The sequence below is a fragment of the Natrix helvetica genome, assembly GCF_964273705.1.
Source record: "Natrix helvetica genome assembly, chromosome: 2".
NCBI classification, from domain to species: domain Eukaryota; kingdom Metazoa; phylum Chordata; class Lepidosauria; order Squamata; family Natricidae; genus Natrix; species Natrix helvetica.
The window spans coordinates 294,242,904-294,260,883 of record NC_138552.1 but is presented as its reverse complement, the minus strand read 5'-3'; the positions used below and the strand labels follow the sequence as shown (position 1 = coordinate 294,260,883).

Genomic DNA, 17,980 nt, shown 5'->3' with positions numbered 1-17,980 from the left:
ATAACAATAATAAAATAGAATAAAATAGTGGAACAGAAGGGGCCTCCAGAAGTTGTGAATGCCCCAACACTGGAAGTCTTTAATAAGATGCTGGATAGCCATTTGTCTGAGATGTTATAGGGTTTCTTGCCTAGGCAGGGGGTTGGACTAGAAGACCTCCAAGGTCCCTCCCAACTCTGCTATTTTATAGAATAGAATGGAAAAGAAAATAGAATAGAATAATTAAATAGAATAGTTGAATAGAATAAGAATAGAATAGAATAGGAGCATAGAATAAATATGGAATAGAAGATAGAAAATATAATAACAATAATAAAATAGAATAAGTACCTGGGTAACTACAAATGGCCATTAGACAGCACTGTGAGTATTAGGTGTTCGTAAGATCGTTAATTTGAGAACGAACAACCTGCAATGTTTTTGATATTGCGACTTTCATCTAGTGTCCACCTTGAAGCTGACCTGACCGAAGCCATTTTGAAGCTTCGGTGTTGCCACGCTGGAGCTGAGGGATAGGGAGGGCGGGGGGAATAGAGCTAGCTGGGGTTTTGTAGCCAAAACAAAATACTTTCTCCTGGGAACCAAGGACATTTCCACAGGTGGGAGGAGCGAAGTTACCAGGCAACCGGATGGCACCTTGATTGGACCATGTGACTGATGGTTTGGAAAGGGGAAAAACTTTTAATTGGGTGAAAACCGCGGCAATCTTCAGAGTCGGTTTTTACCAGATCTGTGCCAATGTGATATAGACAGACAGACAGACAAACAGACAGACAGATAGATGTTTTGTCAAAGCACCTGGTATGCCCAAATATGGGAGGGAGCATATATAGCATATATATATACTGCTGTATATCTATATAGCTATATAATGACTGTGTATGCGTGTATGTTCCAGCATAACTCTAGAACGCCTCGAGCAATTTCAACCAAACTTGGTACACAGATTACTTACTCTCTGGAAAAAAATACTGGGGGTGGGTGGGGGGTAAGACATCGCCGAACACTCTTTGGGCTGTGTGTTCTGTTAAGATACAGCCTGTTGTGCCGTAAAATGGCTTCTGCTGTACAGCCAATGGTTTGTTTCAAAAATTTTTAGAACCTCTTCTGTAGGTGTGGCCTGTTTTGTGGGAGTGGCTTGCCGGCCATGTGACCAGGTGGGAGTGGCTTGTCAGTCATGTGACTGGGTGGGCGTGGCCAACTTGTAAAATGTGGTGAAACTCACTTAGCTACGCTGTTGCTTAGCAACCAAAATGTTGGCTCAGAAACTGGCATTTGAAGCACGCAAGTCTTAAAGCTGTCAAGTTTCAAGACCCTCGCACTCCTAACCCTTTAGGAAAAAAACCTCAGGGGTGTTCAAACTTGACAGCTTTAAGACTTGTAGACTTCAACTCCCAGAATTCTTCCTCCAGTCATGTTGACTCAGAAACTCTGGCATTGAAATGTGCAAGTCTTAAAGCTGTCAAGTTACAAGACCCTTGCACCCCTAAGCCTTTAGGAAAAAACCCCAGGGGTGTTCAAACTTGACAGCTTTAAGACTTGTGGACTTCAACTCCCAGAATTCCTCCTCCAGTCTTGTTGGCTCAGGAACTCTGGCTGGAACCGGTTCTAAACGGCACTGGAGATTTGTATAACCTCTTCTATAGGAGAGGTTAGAACTGGCAGGAACCCATCCCTATGTACAGCCCAGTGGAGTTGCCATGGTAACAGCTTCACAGTACTCCACAAGGGGGCTCCCTCTGATAAGGGAGAAAATCCAACATTAGAAATTACGTTTGGTCCGGGCATTTCCCCCCTATAAATAAATACCCGGAGAACGCCAATTTATCGGCTAGTATCCAATAAAACTATTCTTTTTGGAGTTCACCTGCCTCGGAGTTCCGTTGCTACGGGTGTATTACTTGGAACCATGACATCCAGAGCGATCGGGAATCGTGCGGCATGCAAGTTGGATAAATTATTATTATTCTCGTTTGTGACCGCGACAGGACAACGAACACCGGCGGTGGCGGCCTGACCATTACCAGCTTACTAAAAGAGAAGGACGGTTCGGAGGTGGCTAAATTCACCTTAGAGGAGCTCTGCCTGATCTGTAGCATCCTGAGCACGGCTGAATACTGTCTGGCGACCACCCAACAGGTAAGGACACCTCAGCCGTCCTCCGAGACGGATCCCTGGCGCTTTGCAACGTGCCCGTTCTGACTTTGGGCGGGGAAAGGGTGATACTACCTTGTCAGAAGGTCGCAAACGGAGATCACCTGACTTTGGGGCACGGCAGCGGTCGTAAGTATGAACCAGTTGCCAAGCGCCTGAATTTTGATCGCCCGATTATGGCGATGTTACAAAGGTGGTAACTGTGAGAAACGGTCATAAGTGACCTTTTTTCAGTGTAGTTTTGAACAGTCCCTAAAAGAACTGTTGTAAGTCAAGGACTGTATTTGCCTTTCTGCTCATTTCTGGCTAATTTTACAGGTAGTCCCCAAGTGATGGTCCTTCATTGATTCAAAATTCCAACAGCGTTGGAAAAAAAGGGCTTATGACCAGTCCTCCCACTTACGCCCGTTGTAGTGTCCCTGCTGTCGCGTGATCATGAATCAGGTGCTTGGCGGCCAATAAGTATTTACGATGGTTGTAGCATCCCAGGGTGATGTGAGCGCTTCTTTTGGCCTCCCCAGCTGGCTTCTGACAAGCGAAGTCAACGGGTGAAGCTAGATTCACTTAATGACCTCACGGTTGCTTTCTTGCAGATGTTTCATGATCCAACTAAGTAAGATCGTCAGTGCTAGAAGTGAGTTGGGTTTCTGGAGTAGGAGTAGGAGGACTGTGAGGCTCTCTGAGCTTGGCTATTTTTTTGTCGGCATTTCATAACCCAACTAGGTAACATCATCAGTGCTAGGTGGGTTTGTGAAGACAGAGAGGAGGGTGGGAGGAAGAGGGCCGAGGGGTCCTTGCTGCTCTCTGAGCTTCATGGTTTTCTTGAAGACGTTTCATGACCCAACTGTCAACTCGCAAAGCATCCCTGGCCTGCTCTTGAGTTGCCATAAGCAAAAGGGGGGGGGCGCAAACTGATGGAGCAGCACGACAGCCACAACCAGAAGCACATTCCGCACATCTCTTTCTCAAGGCTGTCTCCTAGGTTGCCTGCAACAGCCGGAGGGGCGTGATCTCTACAGCCCGGGAAAGTCCTCCGTTGGAAAATGTGATTTATGACACACCCTGGGGAGATGGGGGGAAACAGGGTCATAGTTGGGACATAAATTACGTGGGGTCAGAGCTAGCTTCGGTTGAGTACGTGCCGACATGTTGCTCCTAATAAATAACTGGATTTCTTTTGAAGCTTGGCTGGAGGCTCATGATTTAATTAGGGCACCTGTTGGAACCCTGACACCAACTAGGCAACATCATCAGTGCTACAACAGAGGGGGGGGGGTGTTGTTGAGAGGAGGAGGAAGACTGTGAAATCCTTGTGGCTCCTCTGAGCTTGGCTATTTTCTTGTAGACGTTTCATAACCCAACTGGGTAACGTCATCAGTGTTTATGGAACTGGCGTTCTGGAATAATTCCTTCTCTGTTCCTCCAAGCTTGAAGAGAAGCTGAAGGAGAAGGTGGACGACAGCTTGGTTGGAAGGATCAGCCTGATGGGAGAGATGGATACCTTCAGCACGTAAGTCCCCAAAGGCAGAGCATTTTATTTAATGTATTAGTTTGATTCCTGTGCCTTATGGTGCTTGATAAACACCTCAAAGGTGCCGAACAGGCTTAACACTCCTTCCTCCTCCTGTTTTCCCCACAACAATCTTGTGAGGTGGGTTGAGCTGAAGGAAAGGGACGGGCCCAAAGTCACCCAGCTGGCTTTCATGCCTAAAGCTGAACTAGAACTCACCGTCTCCTGGTGATTGGCTCAAAGTCTCCCAACTGGCTTTCATGCCTGAGATGGTACTAGAACTCACCGTCTCCTGGTGACTGGCTCAAACTCTCCCAGCTGGCTTTCATGGCCAAGGCAGGACTAGAACTCACAGTCACCCACCAGGCGGGAGGAAGAGGAGGAGGATTGTGGGGCCCCAGGTGCTCTCCAGGCTTGTCTGTCTGTCTTATAGACATTTCATGACCCAACTAGGTAATATCATCAGTGCTAGAAGGATGCAGGGTTTCCTCTCTGTTCATAAACTTCTGTTGCGGCTTCTCCTGTCACTGTCGGTGGGAGCCTGTTTTCCTCCTTGGTGGTTTCTTGATTGGGCTGTTGCCTTTGATGGTTTGTCTGAACTGGTGGTACCTTAACAAAGGTATTGTTTACCTTGTCATTGTTTGATCCGGTGCTAAAACGAAAACCGATGCCTTTTTTCTTCCTCCGTTTCAGAGTGATTTCCAGCAGCATCCAGCTTCTGGTCCAGGATTTGGATGGCGCTTGTGACCCAGCCCTCACCGCCATGAGCAAAGTAAAATCTTTAAGGAATTTCAGAAGGATTTGGGTGGGGGGGGGGTGTCTTTATCCAACCCCCTCCGTGCTCCCTGCAGAAATCTAACCAATTCTGTACCCCTGACTTTTGCCTGCTGCTTCTTGGCTTTGAACAGTGTTGGTGAACCTTTTCGGCATCAAGCGCCCACACTGGAATGCGCCTGCACGCACGCCGGAGTGCCGGAAATCTAAAGATCAGCTGCACCCCGGCCGGCTGGCCTTCAGGTTTCCATCACACGCACGAGCGCCGGACAGCTGGTGTTCTTGCATGCCAAAGCACCAGAAACCTGAAGGCCAGCTGTCCAGTATGCCCATGTCTGTTTTTTGACCCTGAAAAACTGCTTAAAAACAGCCTAAAAACGGTCTTTTGGGGGCTATTTTTCGCGCCGTTTTCCGGCACTGGCAAAGACCAGCTGGCCAACAGACATTTGCATGCCGGAAACCAGAAGAACAGCTGCCATGTGCACTGGCCAGCTGGCCTTCGGGTTTCCAGCACACGTATGAGCGCCGAACAGCTGGTGTTCACACGCACCGGAGTGCCAAAAAACCGAGGACCAGCTGGCCGGTGTGTGCATGCCTGTTTTTTGGCTTTTTTTCAAGCCGTCTTCGGCCCGAAAAACATCCTAAAAACATCCTGAAAACGCCCCCAAAAATGGCCTGTATGGGGGGCATTTTTCGGGCCATTTTCCGGCGCACATCTGCATGCTGGAAACCAGAAAAACAGCTGGCGAGAGAGCTCTGTGTGCCACCTCTGACACGCGTGTGCCATAGGTTTGCCATCACTGTCTTAGAATGTATTTATTATTTTGGAAGTACTTTCTTCGCGCTTATACAATACGATACAATAGCAGAGTTGGAAGGGACCTTGGAGGTCTTCTAGTCCAACCCCCTGCCTAGGCAGGAAACCCTATACCGTTTCAGACAAATAGCTATCCAACATCTTCTTAAAGACTTCCAGTGTTGGGGCATTCACAACTTCTGGAGGCAAGCTGTTCCACTGATTAATTGTTCTCACTGTCAGGAAATTTCTCCTCAGTTCTAAGTTGCTTCTCTCCTTGATTAGTTTCCACCCATTGCTTCTTGTTCTACCCTCAGGTGCTTTGGAGAATAGTTTGACTCCCTCTTCTTTGTGGCAACCTCTGAGATATTGGAATAATGCTATCATGTCTCCCCTGGTCCTTCTTTCTCTTAAGCTAAACATACCCAGTTCCTGCAACCGTTATTTTTTAGAGGACTATTTTAATGTAAAAATGTAATGTAAAAAAGGGGGCCTGGGCGCGGAAGAGAAATGCTCAGTTCTTTTCTTGTTTCAAGCCCTTCCCTTCTGTGATCCCCGGAGGCTGTCACAGTTGCTGACAACTTGAAACTTGAGAATTTGGGGTTTGGAGCTGCGGGAGCCTTTAAAAAAAGAGGATGATTGTCACGTTCAAACCCACAAAAACGCAATTTAAAAAGGGCGTAACATTTGCTAGATTGGCACTCCTCCCTCCCCCCCCTGGAATTTTATCTGCAAAGTTTTTTTTAATGTGTTTTTTTAAATGTGTGTGAACACGAGATTGTCTGCAAAAAGGAAGAAGAGAAACACAGAAGGTCTTGAGTGAATTTAGCCTGGGTTTGTAAAATTTTACTTTTGAATTTAGTTTCCTTTTTCTTTTAAAGCGTTTTATAAGTTGATCATAGGACGAAATGCAGATAGAAACAAAAATAGAGACATAACCAACAGGAGCAAAAATAGAGAAAGCTAAAGAAGAAAGCTTAAAAAGGAAGGGAAAAAGTGCGGAAAGAGGAAGAATCTCTAGATGAGATTGGCAGCACATAAATCTAATAAATAAAAATGTAATGTAATAATGTGATATATACAATACAGCACAGTAATAATATAATTATAACATAACATATATGGTAATAATATAGGAAAAAGTTGGAGACTTCCAACTTTTCACAGCGACAATAAAATACAAAAATAAATTATAACCTCAATTTTTAGCTTTGCATTGCTAAAGGTTTCAAGCCATTTCTGTAGCAGCAAAATTATTGTAGTCCTCAAAATCTAAAATCAAAGTTTCATTTTTTTTCCCCAGTTAAGAATACAAAATTCAGAAGGCATTTCCAGATGGCAGCACACCTGTTCTCTTTAATTAGCGCACTCGATTTTGCCAACTATGTCAGCTCTATCATCAAATAATCTACTCTGATTATTTATAAAACACTGGCAAATATTTATTTATTTATTTGTATCCCGTCTTTATTTAACAAATAACTCAAGGCGGGATTAAAACTCACCGACTCCTAGTGATTGGCCCAAAGTCACTCAACTGGCTGTCATGCCTAAGGCAGGACTAGAATTCACTGACTCCTAGTGATTGGCCCAAAGTCACTCAACTGGATGCGTAAGGCGGGATTAAAACTCACCGACTCCTAGTGATTGCCCCAAAGTCATTCAACTGGCTGTCATGCCTAAGGCGGGACTAGAACTCACTGACTCCTAGTGATTGGCCCAAAGACTCAACTGCCTATCATGCCTAAGGCGGGACTAGAACTCACTGACTCCTAGTGATTGGCCCAAAGTCACTCAACTGGCTGTCATGCCTAAGGCGGGACTAGAACTCACCAACTCCTAGTGATTGCCCCAAAGTCATTCAACTGGCTGCCTAAGGCGGGACTAGAACTCACCATCTCCTAGTGATTGCCCCAAAGTCATTGAACTGGCTGCCTAAGGCGGGACTAGAACTCACCGACTCCTACTGATTGGCCCAAAGTCACTCAACTGGCTGCCTAAGGCGGGACTAGAACTCACTGACTCCTACTGATTGGCCCAAAGTCATTCAACTGGCTGTCATGCCTAAGGCGGGACTAGAACTCACTGACTCCTAGTGATTGGCCCAAAGACTCAACTGCCTATCATGCCTAAGGCGGGACTAGAACTCACTGACTCCTAGTGTTTGGCCCAAAGTCACTCAACTGGCTATCATGCCTAAGGCGGGACTAGAACTCACCAACTCCTAGTGATTGCCCCAAAGTCATTCAACTGGCTGCCTAAGGCGGGACTAGAACTCACCGACTCCTAGTGATTGGCCCAAAGTCACTCAACTGGCTGTCATGCCTAAGGCGGGACTAGAACTCACTGACTCCTAGTGATTGGCCCAAAGTCACTCAACTGGCTATCATGCCTAAGGCGGGACTAGAACTCACCAACTCCTAGTGATTGCCCCAAAGTCATTCAACTGGCTGCCTAAGGCGGGACTAGAACTCACCGACTCCTAGTGATTGGCCCAAAGTCACTCAACTGGCTGCCTAAGGCGGGACTAGAACTCACCGACTCCTAGTGATTGGCCCAAAGTCACTCAACTGGCTGCCTAAGGTGGGACTAGAACTCACCGACTCCTACTGATTGGCCCAAAGTCACTCAACTGGCTGCCTAAGGCGGGACTAGAACTCACTGACTCCTAGTGATTGCCCCAAAGTCATTCAACTGGCTGCCTAAGGCGGGACTAGAACTCACCGACTCCTAGTGATTGGCCCAAAGTCACTCAACTGGCTGTCTTGCCTAAGGCGGGACTAGAACTCACCAACTCCTAGTGATTGCCCCAAAGTCATTCAACTGGCTGCCTAAGGTGGGACTAGAACTCACCAACTCCTAGTGATTGGCCCAAAGTCACTCAACTGGCTGCCTAAGGCGGGACTAGAACTCACTGACTCCTAGTGATTGGCCCAAAGTCATTCAACTGGCTGTCATGCCTAAGGCGGGACTAGAACTCACTGACTCCTAGTGATTGGCCCAAAGACTCAACTGCCTATCATGCCTAAGGCGGGACTAGAACTCACTGACTCCTAGTGATTGGCCCAAAGTCACTCAACTGGCTGTCATGCCTAAGGCGGGACTAGAACTCACCAACTCCTAGTGATTGCCCCAAAGTCATTCAACTGGCTGCCTAAGGCGGGACTAGAACTCACCGACTCCTACTGATTGGCCCAAAGTCACACAACTGGCTGCCTAAGGCGGGACTAGAACTCACTGACTCCTACTGATTGGCCCAAAGTCACACAACTGGCTGCCTAAGGCGGGACTAGAACTCACTGACTCCTACTGATTGGCCCAAAGTCATTCAACTGGCTGTCATGCCTAAGGCGGGACTAGAACTCACTGACTCCTAGTGATTGGCCCAAAGACTCAACTGCCTATCATGCCTAAGGCGGGACTAGAACTCACTGACTCCTAGTGATTGGCCCAAAGTCACTCAACTGGCTGTCATGCCTAAGGCGGGACTAGAACTCACCAACTCCTAGTGATTGCCCCAAAGTCATTCAACTGGCTGCCTAAGGCGGGACTAGAACTCACCGACTCCTAGTGATTGGCCCAAAGTCACTCAACTGGCTGCCTAAGGCGGGACTAGAACTCACCGACTCCTAGTGATTGGCCCAAAGTCACTCAACTGGCTGCCTAAGGTGGGACTAGAACTCACCAACTCCTACTGATTGGCCCAAAGTCACTCAACTGGCTGCCTAAGGCGGGACTAGAACTCACCGACTCCTAGTGATTGGCCCAAAGTCACTCAACTGGCTGCCTAAGGCGGGACTAGAACTCACCGACTCCTAGTGATTGGCCCAAAGTCACTCAACTGGCTGTCATGCCTAAGGCGGGACTAGAACTTTTACCTTACCTGCATTTGCAAAGGAAGAAGGGGGTGCTTTGATAACACCCCCTTCTCTGCCAAAGAAACAGAAGGGGAGTGTCTAAGAAAAGCAGGGAAAAAATTAAGAAAAAGTAGCTAAATTTCAAAACTGAGAGCATTGCCGAGATGGGAAAACGGATTGCTGCGATTAAAGAGAAGGAGGTATCTAGTGTATATAAACGGGAAATATTTTCAAACGCTTCTCTTGGCTTCAAAATTAGCCTTTTGGAGAGGAAATCAGGTCAGGAGTGTTTTTGTGGGGGTTTGCGTTTGAGACACTGAAAGGGATGACAAGAATGAAGGTAAAGAGAGGCAGTTTGGTCTAGTGGTTAAGGCATGCGGCTAGAAAGTACGAGATTGTGAGTTCCCCTCGCACATACGTGCTAGTCGTTCCCGACTCTAGGGGGCGGTGCTCATCCCCGTTTCAAAGCCGAAGAGCCAGCGCTGTCCGAAGACGTCTCCGTGGTCATGTGGCCGGCATGACTCAACGCCAAAGGCGCATGGAACGCTGTTCCCTTCCCACCAAAGTGATCCTTATTTTTCTACTTGCATTTTTTACGTGCTTTTGAACTGCTAGGTTGGCAGATACAGATTGAAGAGGGCAAACCAGTGGTGTCCTCTCAGTAAACCAGTAGTAAACCGGTTAGGAATCCAACCGGCTTACTAAACCTCCAAACGCACAACCCCAGGGGAATTCTGGGAGTTGAGGTCCACCCATCTTCGATTTCCCAAGGTTGACAAACGCAGGAACAGACTTAACATATTTCTAGCTTTTTTAAAAAAAAAAAAACGTTTGTTCTTTCGTGGCCTCTGCTTAATTCTGGCTAGGTGGAGTGCAGCACGTATTTGGGTGGAAACCTGTTTCATGCAGAATGCATATTTTAAGATAAGATTTGATTTTTATTTACTTTTCCCAAGAGTCTCCCTTGGCTCTTTCACCTGGTTTTCGTCGACAGGCAGGGCTGACTAGCTCACGCTTCACTAAGATTAGCAGGGCAGTTTGATTTTCGAAGAGAAATCAAGTATTTTTCGGATGCGGGAATTCCCACGCAGCAAGATTTCAATCCATTATGCGAAGCGGGCATCTGGTCACCGTGGGAAAACTTTTTCCGCTTTTGCGCAGAGGTCTTTTTTTATATATAGATTTTTTTTTTAAACAAACAAACACAAACAAAGATAAAACATAAAACCATCTTCAGTTACATACATACATACAATAGTAGAGTTGGAAGGGACCTTGGAGGTCTTCTAGTCCAACCCCCTGCCTAGGCAGGAAACCCTATACCGTTTCAGACAAATGGCTATCCAGCATCTTCTTAAAGACTTCCAGTGTTGGGGCATTCACAACTTCTGGAGGCAACTTCTGTTCCACTGATTAATTGTTCTCACTGTCAGGAAGTGTGTCAGTTAGTTACAAAACCTTTGTGCATCCTCACCATAGTCTTTACTTAAAATTTATATAGAATCTCATATTATCAATCTGGTATATACGTATACAATACAATACAATACAATAGTAGAGTTGGAAGGGACCTTGGAGGTCTTCTAGTCCAACCTCCTGCCTAGGCAGGAAACCCTAAACCGTTTCAGACAAATGGCTATCCAACATCTTCTTAAAGACTTCCAGTGTTGGGGCATTCACAACTTCTGGAGGCAACTTCTCTTCCACTGGTTAATTGTTCTAACTGTCAGGAAGTTTCTCCTCAGTTCTAAGTTGCTTCTCTCCTTGATTAGTTTCCACCCATTGCTTCTTGTTCTGCCCTCAGGTGCCTTGGAAAATAGTTTGACTCCCTCTTCTTTGTGAGTTATTGTCATTGTTGAATGACAATTCACAATGACATTGTGAATTATTACCATTGTTAAACATTTATTTGACTATAACTATTATTACTTCATTTTATGTGAGATATTTTAAATTTTGAATAAATTTCTATCATGGCATTTTCATTACATCATCCTAAACCCACCCAGTAGTAGTACATCTTTATATTAGATTCTGTATCATTCCATTATTCTTGTATTGTAAAATTCTTTAGCATATTTCACTTCCATATTTTTTTTTGTCTAACCATTGATAAAATAAGTCCCATATTTTATAAAATTGTTCATCTTCTAATTTCAAATGTCAATTTGCTCATTTCGGCACATTCTGTTATTTTCTGAATAACTTCCCCCTGGCGTTGGTATTTTCTCATTTTTCCAATTTTTTTGCAAATGCAATTCTAGCCGCTGTTCACACATTTACAATCAAATATTTCAATTCTCAACTATATATTTCCTGGAAGTACAGGGAGTCCTCAGCGTATGACCAGAGGCAGTATTTAGCCGGTTCGAACCAGTACGCCCAAACTGACAGCAGAAATCGCCCCACCCACCGATCCCGTCCCTATGCCGTCCTATTTAGGCATGTTTTTGAGGCCAAGCACATATGCGGAAAGCTGGGCGCATGTGTGGAAGGGATGCACACATGCGAACCAGTGGTAACAAAATGTGAAACCCACATTCCGCTCACCTGTTTGTCCGAACCAGCTGAATTCTACCTTTGGTTAAGGTGCTAGCTTAATACTTTTAAAATCATTTAATTAGAAGCGTTATTGCAAAAATGGCTCCAAATTAAAAAAAAAACCACTATGTGAAAATTCCGAATTGGCTATCACCGACAGAAAGGACGACTCATCCAAATTTTTTAGATTTGAACAAAATGCTAAGATATAGAGACTTAATTGATAGACAGGGAAACTTAAAAACAGTTGAAGAATTGGCAGAACAGAACAGGAAAGTTGACTGGCTAACTTACCTTCAAATCAAAACTAAATACAATAAAGATACCAAATTATATGACATTGAAACAGAACCACACGAATTGGATAAAATTATTCAAAGCGCAGATAGAAATATGATAGGGAGAATATATAAATTTCTCCCGAAGCATAAAATGGAAGAGGAAATTGTGAAAGAACAAATGATAAAATGGGGGGAGAACTTTGGATATAATATTGAATTAGACAAATGGGAAAAATTTGGGGGAACAAACTTAAAAATGACACTCTCAGTTGCATACAAGGAAAACCAGTACAAAATGTTTTATAGATGGCACCTGGCACCAACAAGGTTAGCTAAAATATCAACAAATACCTCCACAAAATGTTGGAAATGCGAATCGATACACGGAACATATTACCATTTATGGTGGACCTGTGAGGAGGCTAAAAAAAATTGGAAAAAGATCAAACATCGGCTGGAGGCAATAACGGGAGTTAAAATAGAATGGAAACCGGAAATCTTTTTATTAGGAATAATGTCTGCGAAATACAAAAAGGAAATCCAGTATTTAATACTACATATAACTACGGCGGCAAGGATTGCCTTTGCCCAGAAATGGAAAAACAAACTAACTCCAAGTGAAGATGAAATAATAAGAAATGTTATGGACTGTGCTGAAATGGACAAACTAACTAAAGAAATTCAGGGAAAAGAAGAATCAGAATTCTACCAGATATGGGATAAATGGTATAGGTGGATGGACGAAGGAAACAAGAATCAATGAAGGAATGTAACAAAACAATAGTTATGAGTAAAATAAGAGAGTTAAGAATGGTGAAACCCAAATAAAATACAATTGAATGGGAAATAATATAAGGTGAGCGCTATCGATTGATAATTGCTACTAGAAAGAACAGGAAGCTCCTGTTTGTATTGCACTGTGTAAATGTGTTGTACGTCTAAGTTTTGTGTGTGTGTATTTTACATGTTTGTTAATAAAATATTTAAAGTAAAAAAAAAAAAAGTAACCAGGAGATTGTGAATTCTGGTCCCGCCTTATGAGTGAAAGCAAGTAATGGTGAATTCTAGTCCTGCTTTAGGCATGGAAGCCAATTGGGTGACTTTGGGCCAATCACCAGGAGACAGAGAGTTCTAGTCCTGCCTTAGGCGTGAAAGAAGGCTGGGTGACTTGGGGCAAAATTACCAGGAGACAGTGAGTTCTAGTTCTTCCTTAGGCATGAAAGCCAATTGGGTGACTTTGGGCCAATAACCAGGGGACGATGAGTTCTAGTCCTGCCTTAGTCCTGAAAGATGGCTAGGTGGCTCCGATCAGTCACTCTCTTACCCCAACCCACCTCACAGGGACGTTGCGGGGAAAAATAGGAGGAGGAAGGAGTATTAGATGCGTTTGCTGCCTTGAGTTACTTACAGAGTAATAAAAGCAGGGTAAAAATCAAATAAATAAACGATTCCATGCAGCTACATTACGACATCCTAGATTTTAAGAAGACAGGAGGCCAGTGCCAGCTGAGGGACGGGCAGCTGTGTTGCCACAGGCTGTGAACAGAGAATTATAATAGAATTAATGCGTATAACAATAGTTTATCCCCTAAATGCAGCGGCTTGAGGAGGCCTGCGGTAATTCTCTTAACTGCCTCCTCATTTCTTTTCTTCTCACTCTTTGACCGTCCACATTGTTTTATTGAATTTAAATATGAGCCAGCCATGTGCAGCAGCTGCCAAAAAAGCCAACACAGTTCTAGGCTGCATCAACAGAGGGATAGAATCAAGATCACCTGAAGTGTTGATACCACTTTATAAGGCCTTGGTAAGGCCACACTTGGAATACGGCATCCAGTTTTGGTCACCACGATGTAAAAAAAGATGTGGAGACTCTGGAACAGTGTTTCTCAAAGTGGTCCGTACCGCCCCCTTGGGGGGCGTTAAAGAAGTGCAAGGGGGCGGTAGGAAGTTCCACCTTACATGGGGGCATTGAACGTACAGAAGGGGGCGTTGAACAAATTCTATTTATTACTTGTTCTGTGACTAGGCGGACTCACACAGCGGTCATTGCGCGCGGCACGCGGGCAAACCTGCAACACTGATCGTTGCTGTTGGAAACATGGCTTTCATATGACCGAATGTGCACTTCCTTAGTCAGTCTTGGGTCTAACATTGCGTCCCCAGTAGCGCAAGGAATAGAAAATTCAATAAAATCCCATAGAATGCTGATCAAATTTCTATGATATCCTATTCAAATTTCTATGGCGGTGCTACTGGGGGTCTAGTGTTTGCCGCGCGCAGTGACTGCTGTGTGAGTCAGCCTCCTTTCACTGCGCCAGGAATGGAGGCTTCCCCAGTAGCACAAGGAATAGAAATTTCAATAGAATCGCAAGAAAGAGGATGAGGGGACTGGAGACTAAAACATATGAAGAACGGTTGCAGGAACTGGGTATGTTTAGCTTAAGAGAAAGAAGGACTAGGGGAGACAGGAGAGCAGCCTTCCAATATCTCAGGGGTTGCCCCAAAGAAGAAGGAGTCAAGCTATTTTCCAAGGCACCTGAGGGTAGAACAAGAAGCAATGGGTGGAAACTAATCAAGGAAAGAAAAAAGCCAACACAGTTCTAGGCTGCATCAACAGAGGGATAGAATCAAGATCACATGAAGTGTTAATACCACTTTATAATGCCTTGGTAAGGCCACACTTGGAATACTGCATTCAGTTCTGGTCACCAGATGTAAAAAAGATGTGGAGACTCTAGAAAGAGTGCAGAGAAGAGCAAGAAAGAGGATTAGGGGACAGGAGACTAAAACCTATGAAGAACGGTTGCAGGAACTGGGGATGTTTAGCTTAAGAGAAAGAAGGACTAGGGGAGACATGATAGCAGTCTTCCAATATCTCAGGGGTTGCCCCAAAGAAGAGGGAGTCAAGCTATTCTCCAAGGAACCTGAGGGTAGAACAAGTAGCAATGGGTGGAAACTAATCAAGGAGAGAAGCAACTTAGAACTGAGGAGAAACTTCCTGACAGTCAGAACAATGAATCAGTGGAACAGAAGTTGCCTGCAGAAGTTGTGAATGCCCCAACACTGGAAGTCTTTAAGAAGATGTTGGACAGCTATTTGTCTGAAACGGTATAGGGTTTCCTGCCTAGGCAGGGGGTTGGACTAGAAGACCTCCAAGGCCCCTTCCAACTCTGCTATGGTATTGTATTGTGTTGAATTATTCTAAAATGCAATCTCATAACTGTGACCGACTTCCACAGATGCAGTGGCAAAACGTGGAGCACGTGGGCGATCAGAGTCCTTACGTGACCTCAGTCATCCTGCACATTAAGCAAAACGTCCCCATCATCCGGGACAACCTGGCCTCCACCCGGAAGTATTTCACCCAGTTCTGCATCAAGTTTGCCAAGTGAGTCCCTCGCTCAGGGTGGGGTGTGTGTGTGTGTGTGTGTGCGTTCAGCCGAAGGCAGGGGTCCCCAGCCGGTGGGACGCAGCCCAACGGTGGGCCCCCCAAGGGATTTGCAACCAGGCCGCAGAAAGAATTTGTGGCAGGGGATTAGGCGTCCCATGCACACCCTCGCTCGCTCCATTAACTGATTAACGGAGTTGGAAGGGACCTTGTGGGTCATCTAGTCCAACCCCACCGCCCAAGCAGGGGACCCTACGCCATTTCAGACAGACGGCAGTCCAGTCTCTTCTTTTAAACTCTTTTTTAATTGAATAAAGATTAAAAACATTGGATCCAGAGCGAGCTTTCTGGCTTTGTCATTTCCATACATATTTTAAACATAACGACAAATACATTGTCAGCGTTCCAAATATCATGCAGAATTAAATCAGAGCCCAAGGCAGAGCTATCCTTAAAGTTCCAATTTAATAAGACAGACATGTTGGCAACAAACTGTGGAATCCCAAATCTAAAAGCTTCCTGGGATTCCACCCAGTTGAAAGTTCATGATCTTATCCCCACACCCATCAATCCATCACATGGTCCAATCTTCTCCTTCCACGCTGGCATCTACACCCCTCTGCTTCCGGTCAGGTGTCGAGGTGCGGAGACAAAAGATGACCTTGGGCTTCTAGAAAGCAATGACAACAACACATTCCACAATTCTACTCCTTTCTATTCCCCCCTCCCAATTACTACACTAATGAAACAGCATAATAAAATAAGAGAGAGTGTGGCAGGCCAAAGATCCTAAAAAGGAATATAACTGCAGGCCTGACATACATTTTCTACTTATCGTACATAGCTACGTTGATCTTATTAACCCGTATTTCTTATCCTCCTTTATATATTCATCTACGCATTATCCATTTCCAATTTTACAATCCTCAAAATATTCTGTTCCAACTCCTTTTCCTCCGGAGCCTGGGGAGGTTGAAAATCCCACACACCCCCACCCCGGTGTGGAGATCGCGCACGCATGCGTGGATGGGGGGGTGTCACACCCACATACGCAGGTGGGTGGGCATGCACACACGCACAATAGCACACAGTTTTGGCACACTTTTACAAAAAGGTTAGCCCTCACTGCTATAGGGTTTCCTGCTTGATTGGGGAGGTTGGACTAGAAGACCTCCAAAGTCCCCTTCCGACTCATTCTGTTGTTATTCCGTTATTTCCTCCGTGCTGGCCACTGTAAAATGGACACATCTCAACTCCCAGAATTCTGGGAGTTGAAGTCCACTCATTTTGCAGTGGCCGAGACTGAGAAATACTGGATACGAAAAATCTTATTTTTCCTTTTAGCCTTCACGGAAAATGGTCCGTCTTCATGTCTTCCCTTCTTTCTTTGCAGCTGTTTCATCCCCAAGTTTATTAACCACCTTTTCAAGTGCAAGCCGATCAGCATGGTGGGGGCCGAACAGGTGAGAGACTCGCAAGTTTAAATCTGGGGAAGGGGTCCGTTGGGAAACAGCCAGTGGAAGATGGGCTCAAAATGGTTTTTAAGCTGTCTTGAAACGTTTGTTGAATACACAACCTTGTGTATTTGAGCGGTTCCTTTGTGCTCTCTGAGCTCGGGGGTTTCCTTGCAGACGTTTCATGACCCAGCTAGGCAACATCATCAGTGCTAGAAGGGAGGGAGGTTTCGCTCCCCGTGGACATACTTGCCCTGTCAGTGTTGGCGGGAGTGTTTTTGGTGATTGGGGTATTGTTTACTGTTCATCTTGAACTCCTGTACACACCCAGACAAGATAAAAAAGTCAGAAGTACCATAAGATTTAAACCCACGCATAAATGGTGCTGGAGAAGACTCCTGCATTGAGTCCTTTGGACTGCAAGGCCATCCAACCGGTCAGTCCTAGAGGAGATCCACCCTGGCTGCTCTTTAGAAGGCCAGATCCTGAAGAGGAAACTCAAAGACTTTGGCCACCTGATGAGAAGGAAGAAAGACTCCCTGGAGAAGAGCCTCATGCTGGGAAAGATGGAGGGCAAAAGAAGAAGGGGACGACAGAGAAGGAGGTGGCTGGATGGAGTCACCGAAGCAGATGGCATGAGCTTCAATGGACTCCAGAGGATGGGAGAGGAACGTTGTCCATGGGGTCGCGATGGATTGGACATGACTTCGCAACTAACAACAACACCTAAATTTAGCTATCTGTAGAAAGAGGGAGTGTCACCTCCATCCAGTTATTCCTTGTTTTATTTAACTTAAAAGATAATGAAAAGCAGTTTCAATTTCGCAACAGCTAGCTATTTATAAACTCTTAATTGTTTTACAATCTACATTGATCCCTGCACGTACACACACACACACACCCAGGGCTGCGCCTTGCAAGTACAGGAGACAAATATTTTTTTTTCTTATAGCATTCCAACGTTTAACTCATAGTCATTCCAGGCGTGGTTATATTTATTTGACAGCTGTAGTGCTTTTATAAAACGATGATTTCTTCATCCATCGTCATTATTGGGAGCGTGAATTTCCAGTGCGACTTGTTATCAAAAGTGAAATGTTTGGTCTAAAGAATCAAGAACGACGCAATACAAGCATTCCTTGACTTCAAGGCGTTTGCGAGGGGTTTGTGAGGAAGGGGAGGATGCTGAGAATGGGCTCCTTGGTGCTCTCTGAGTTTGCTT

General features: G+C 45.1%; 1 protein-coding gene across 2 annotated transcripts in view; it reads left to right on the top strand.

Moving 5' to 3' along the window:
• The window catches only part of VPS53 (VPS53 subunit of GARP complex), a 68,314-nt gene that overhangs the window by 40,579 nt on the left and 9,755 nt on the right, over positions 1-17,980 (top strand). For both annotated transcript variants that reach the window (XM_081945405.1, XM_081945404.1), the window contains exons 15-19: positions 1,989-2,139; positions 3,582-3,664; positions 4,358-4,436; positions 15,156-15,304; positions 16,698-16,767. In XM_081945405.1, the coding sequence (XP_081801531.1) occupies positions 1,989-2,139; positions 3,582-3,664; positions 4,358-4,436; positions 15,156-15,304; positions 16,698-16,767 (532 nt within the window). The remainder of the gene's footprint in view (positions 1-1,988; positions 2,140-3,581; positions 3,665-4,357; positions 4,437-15,155; positions 15,305-16,697; positions 16,768-17,980) is intronic.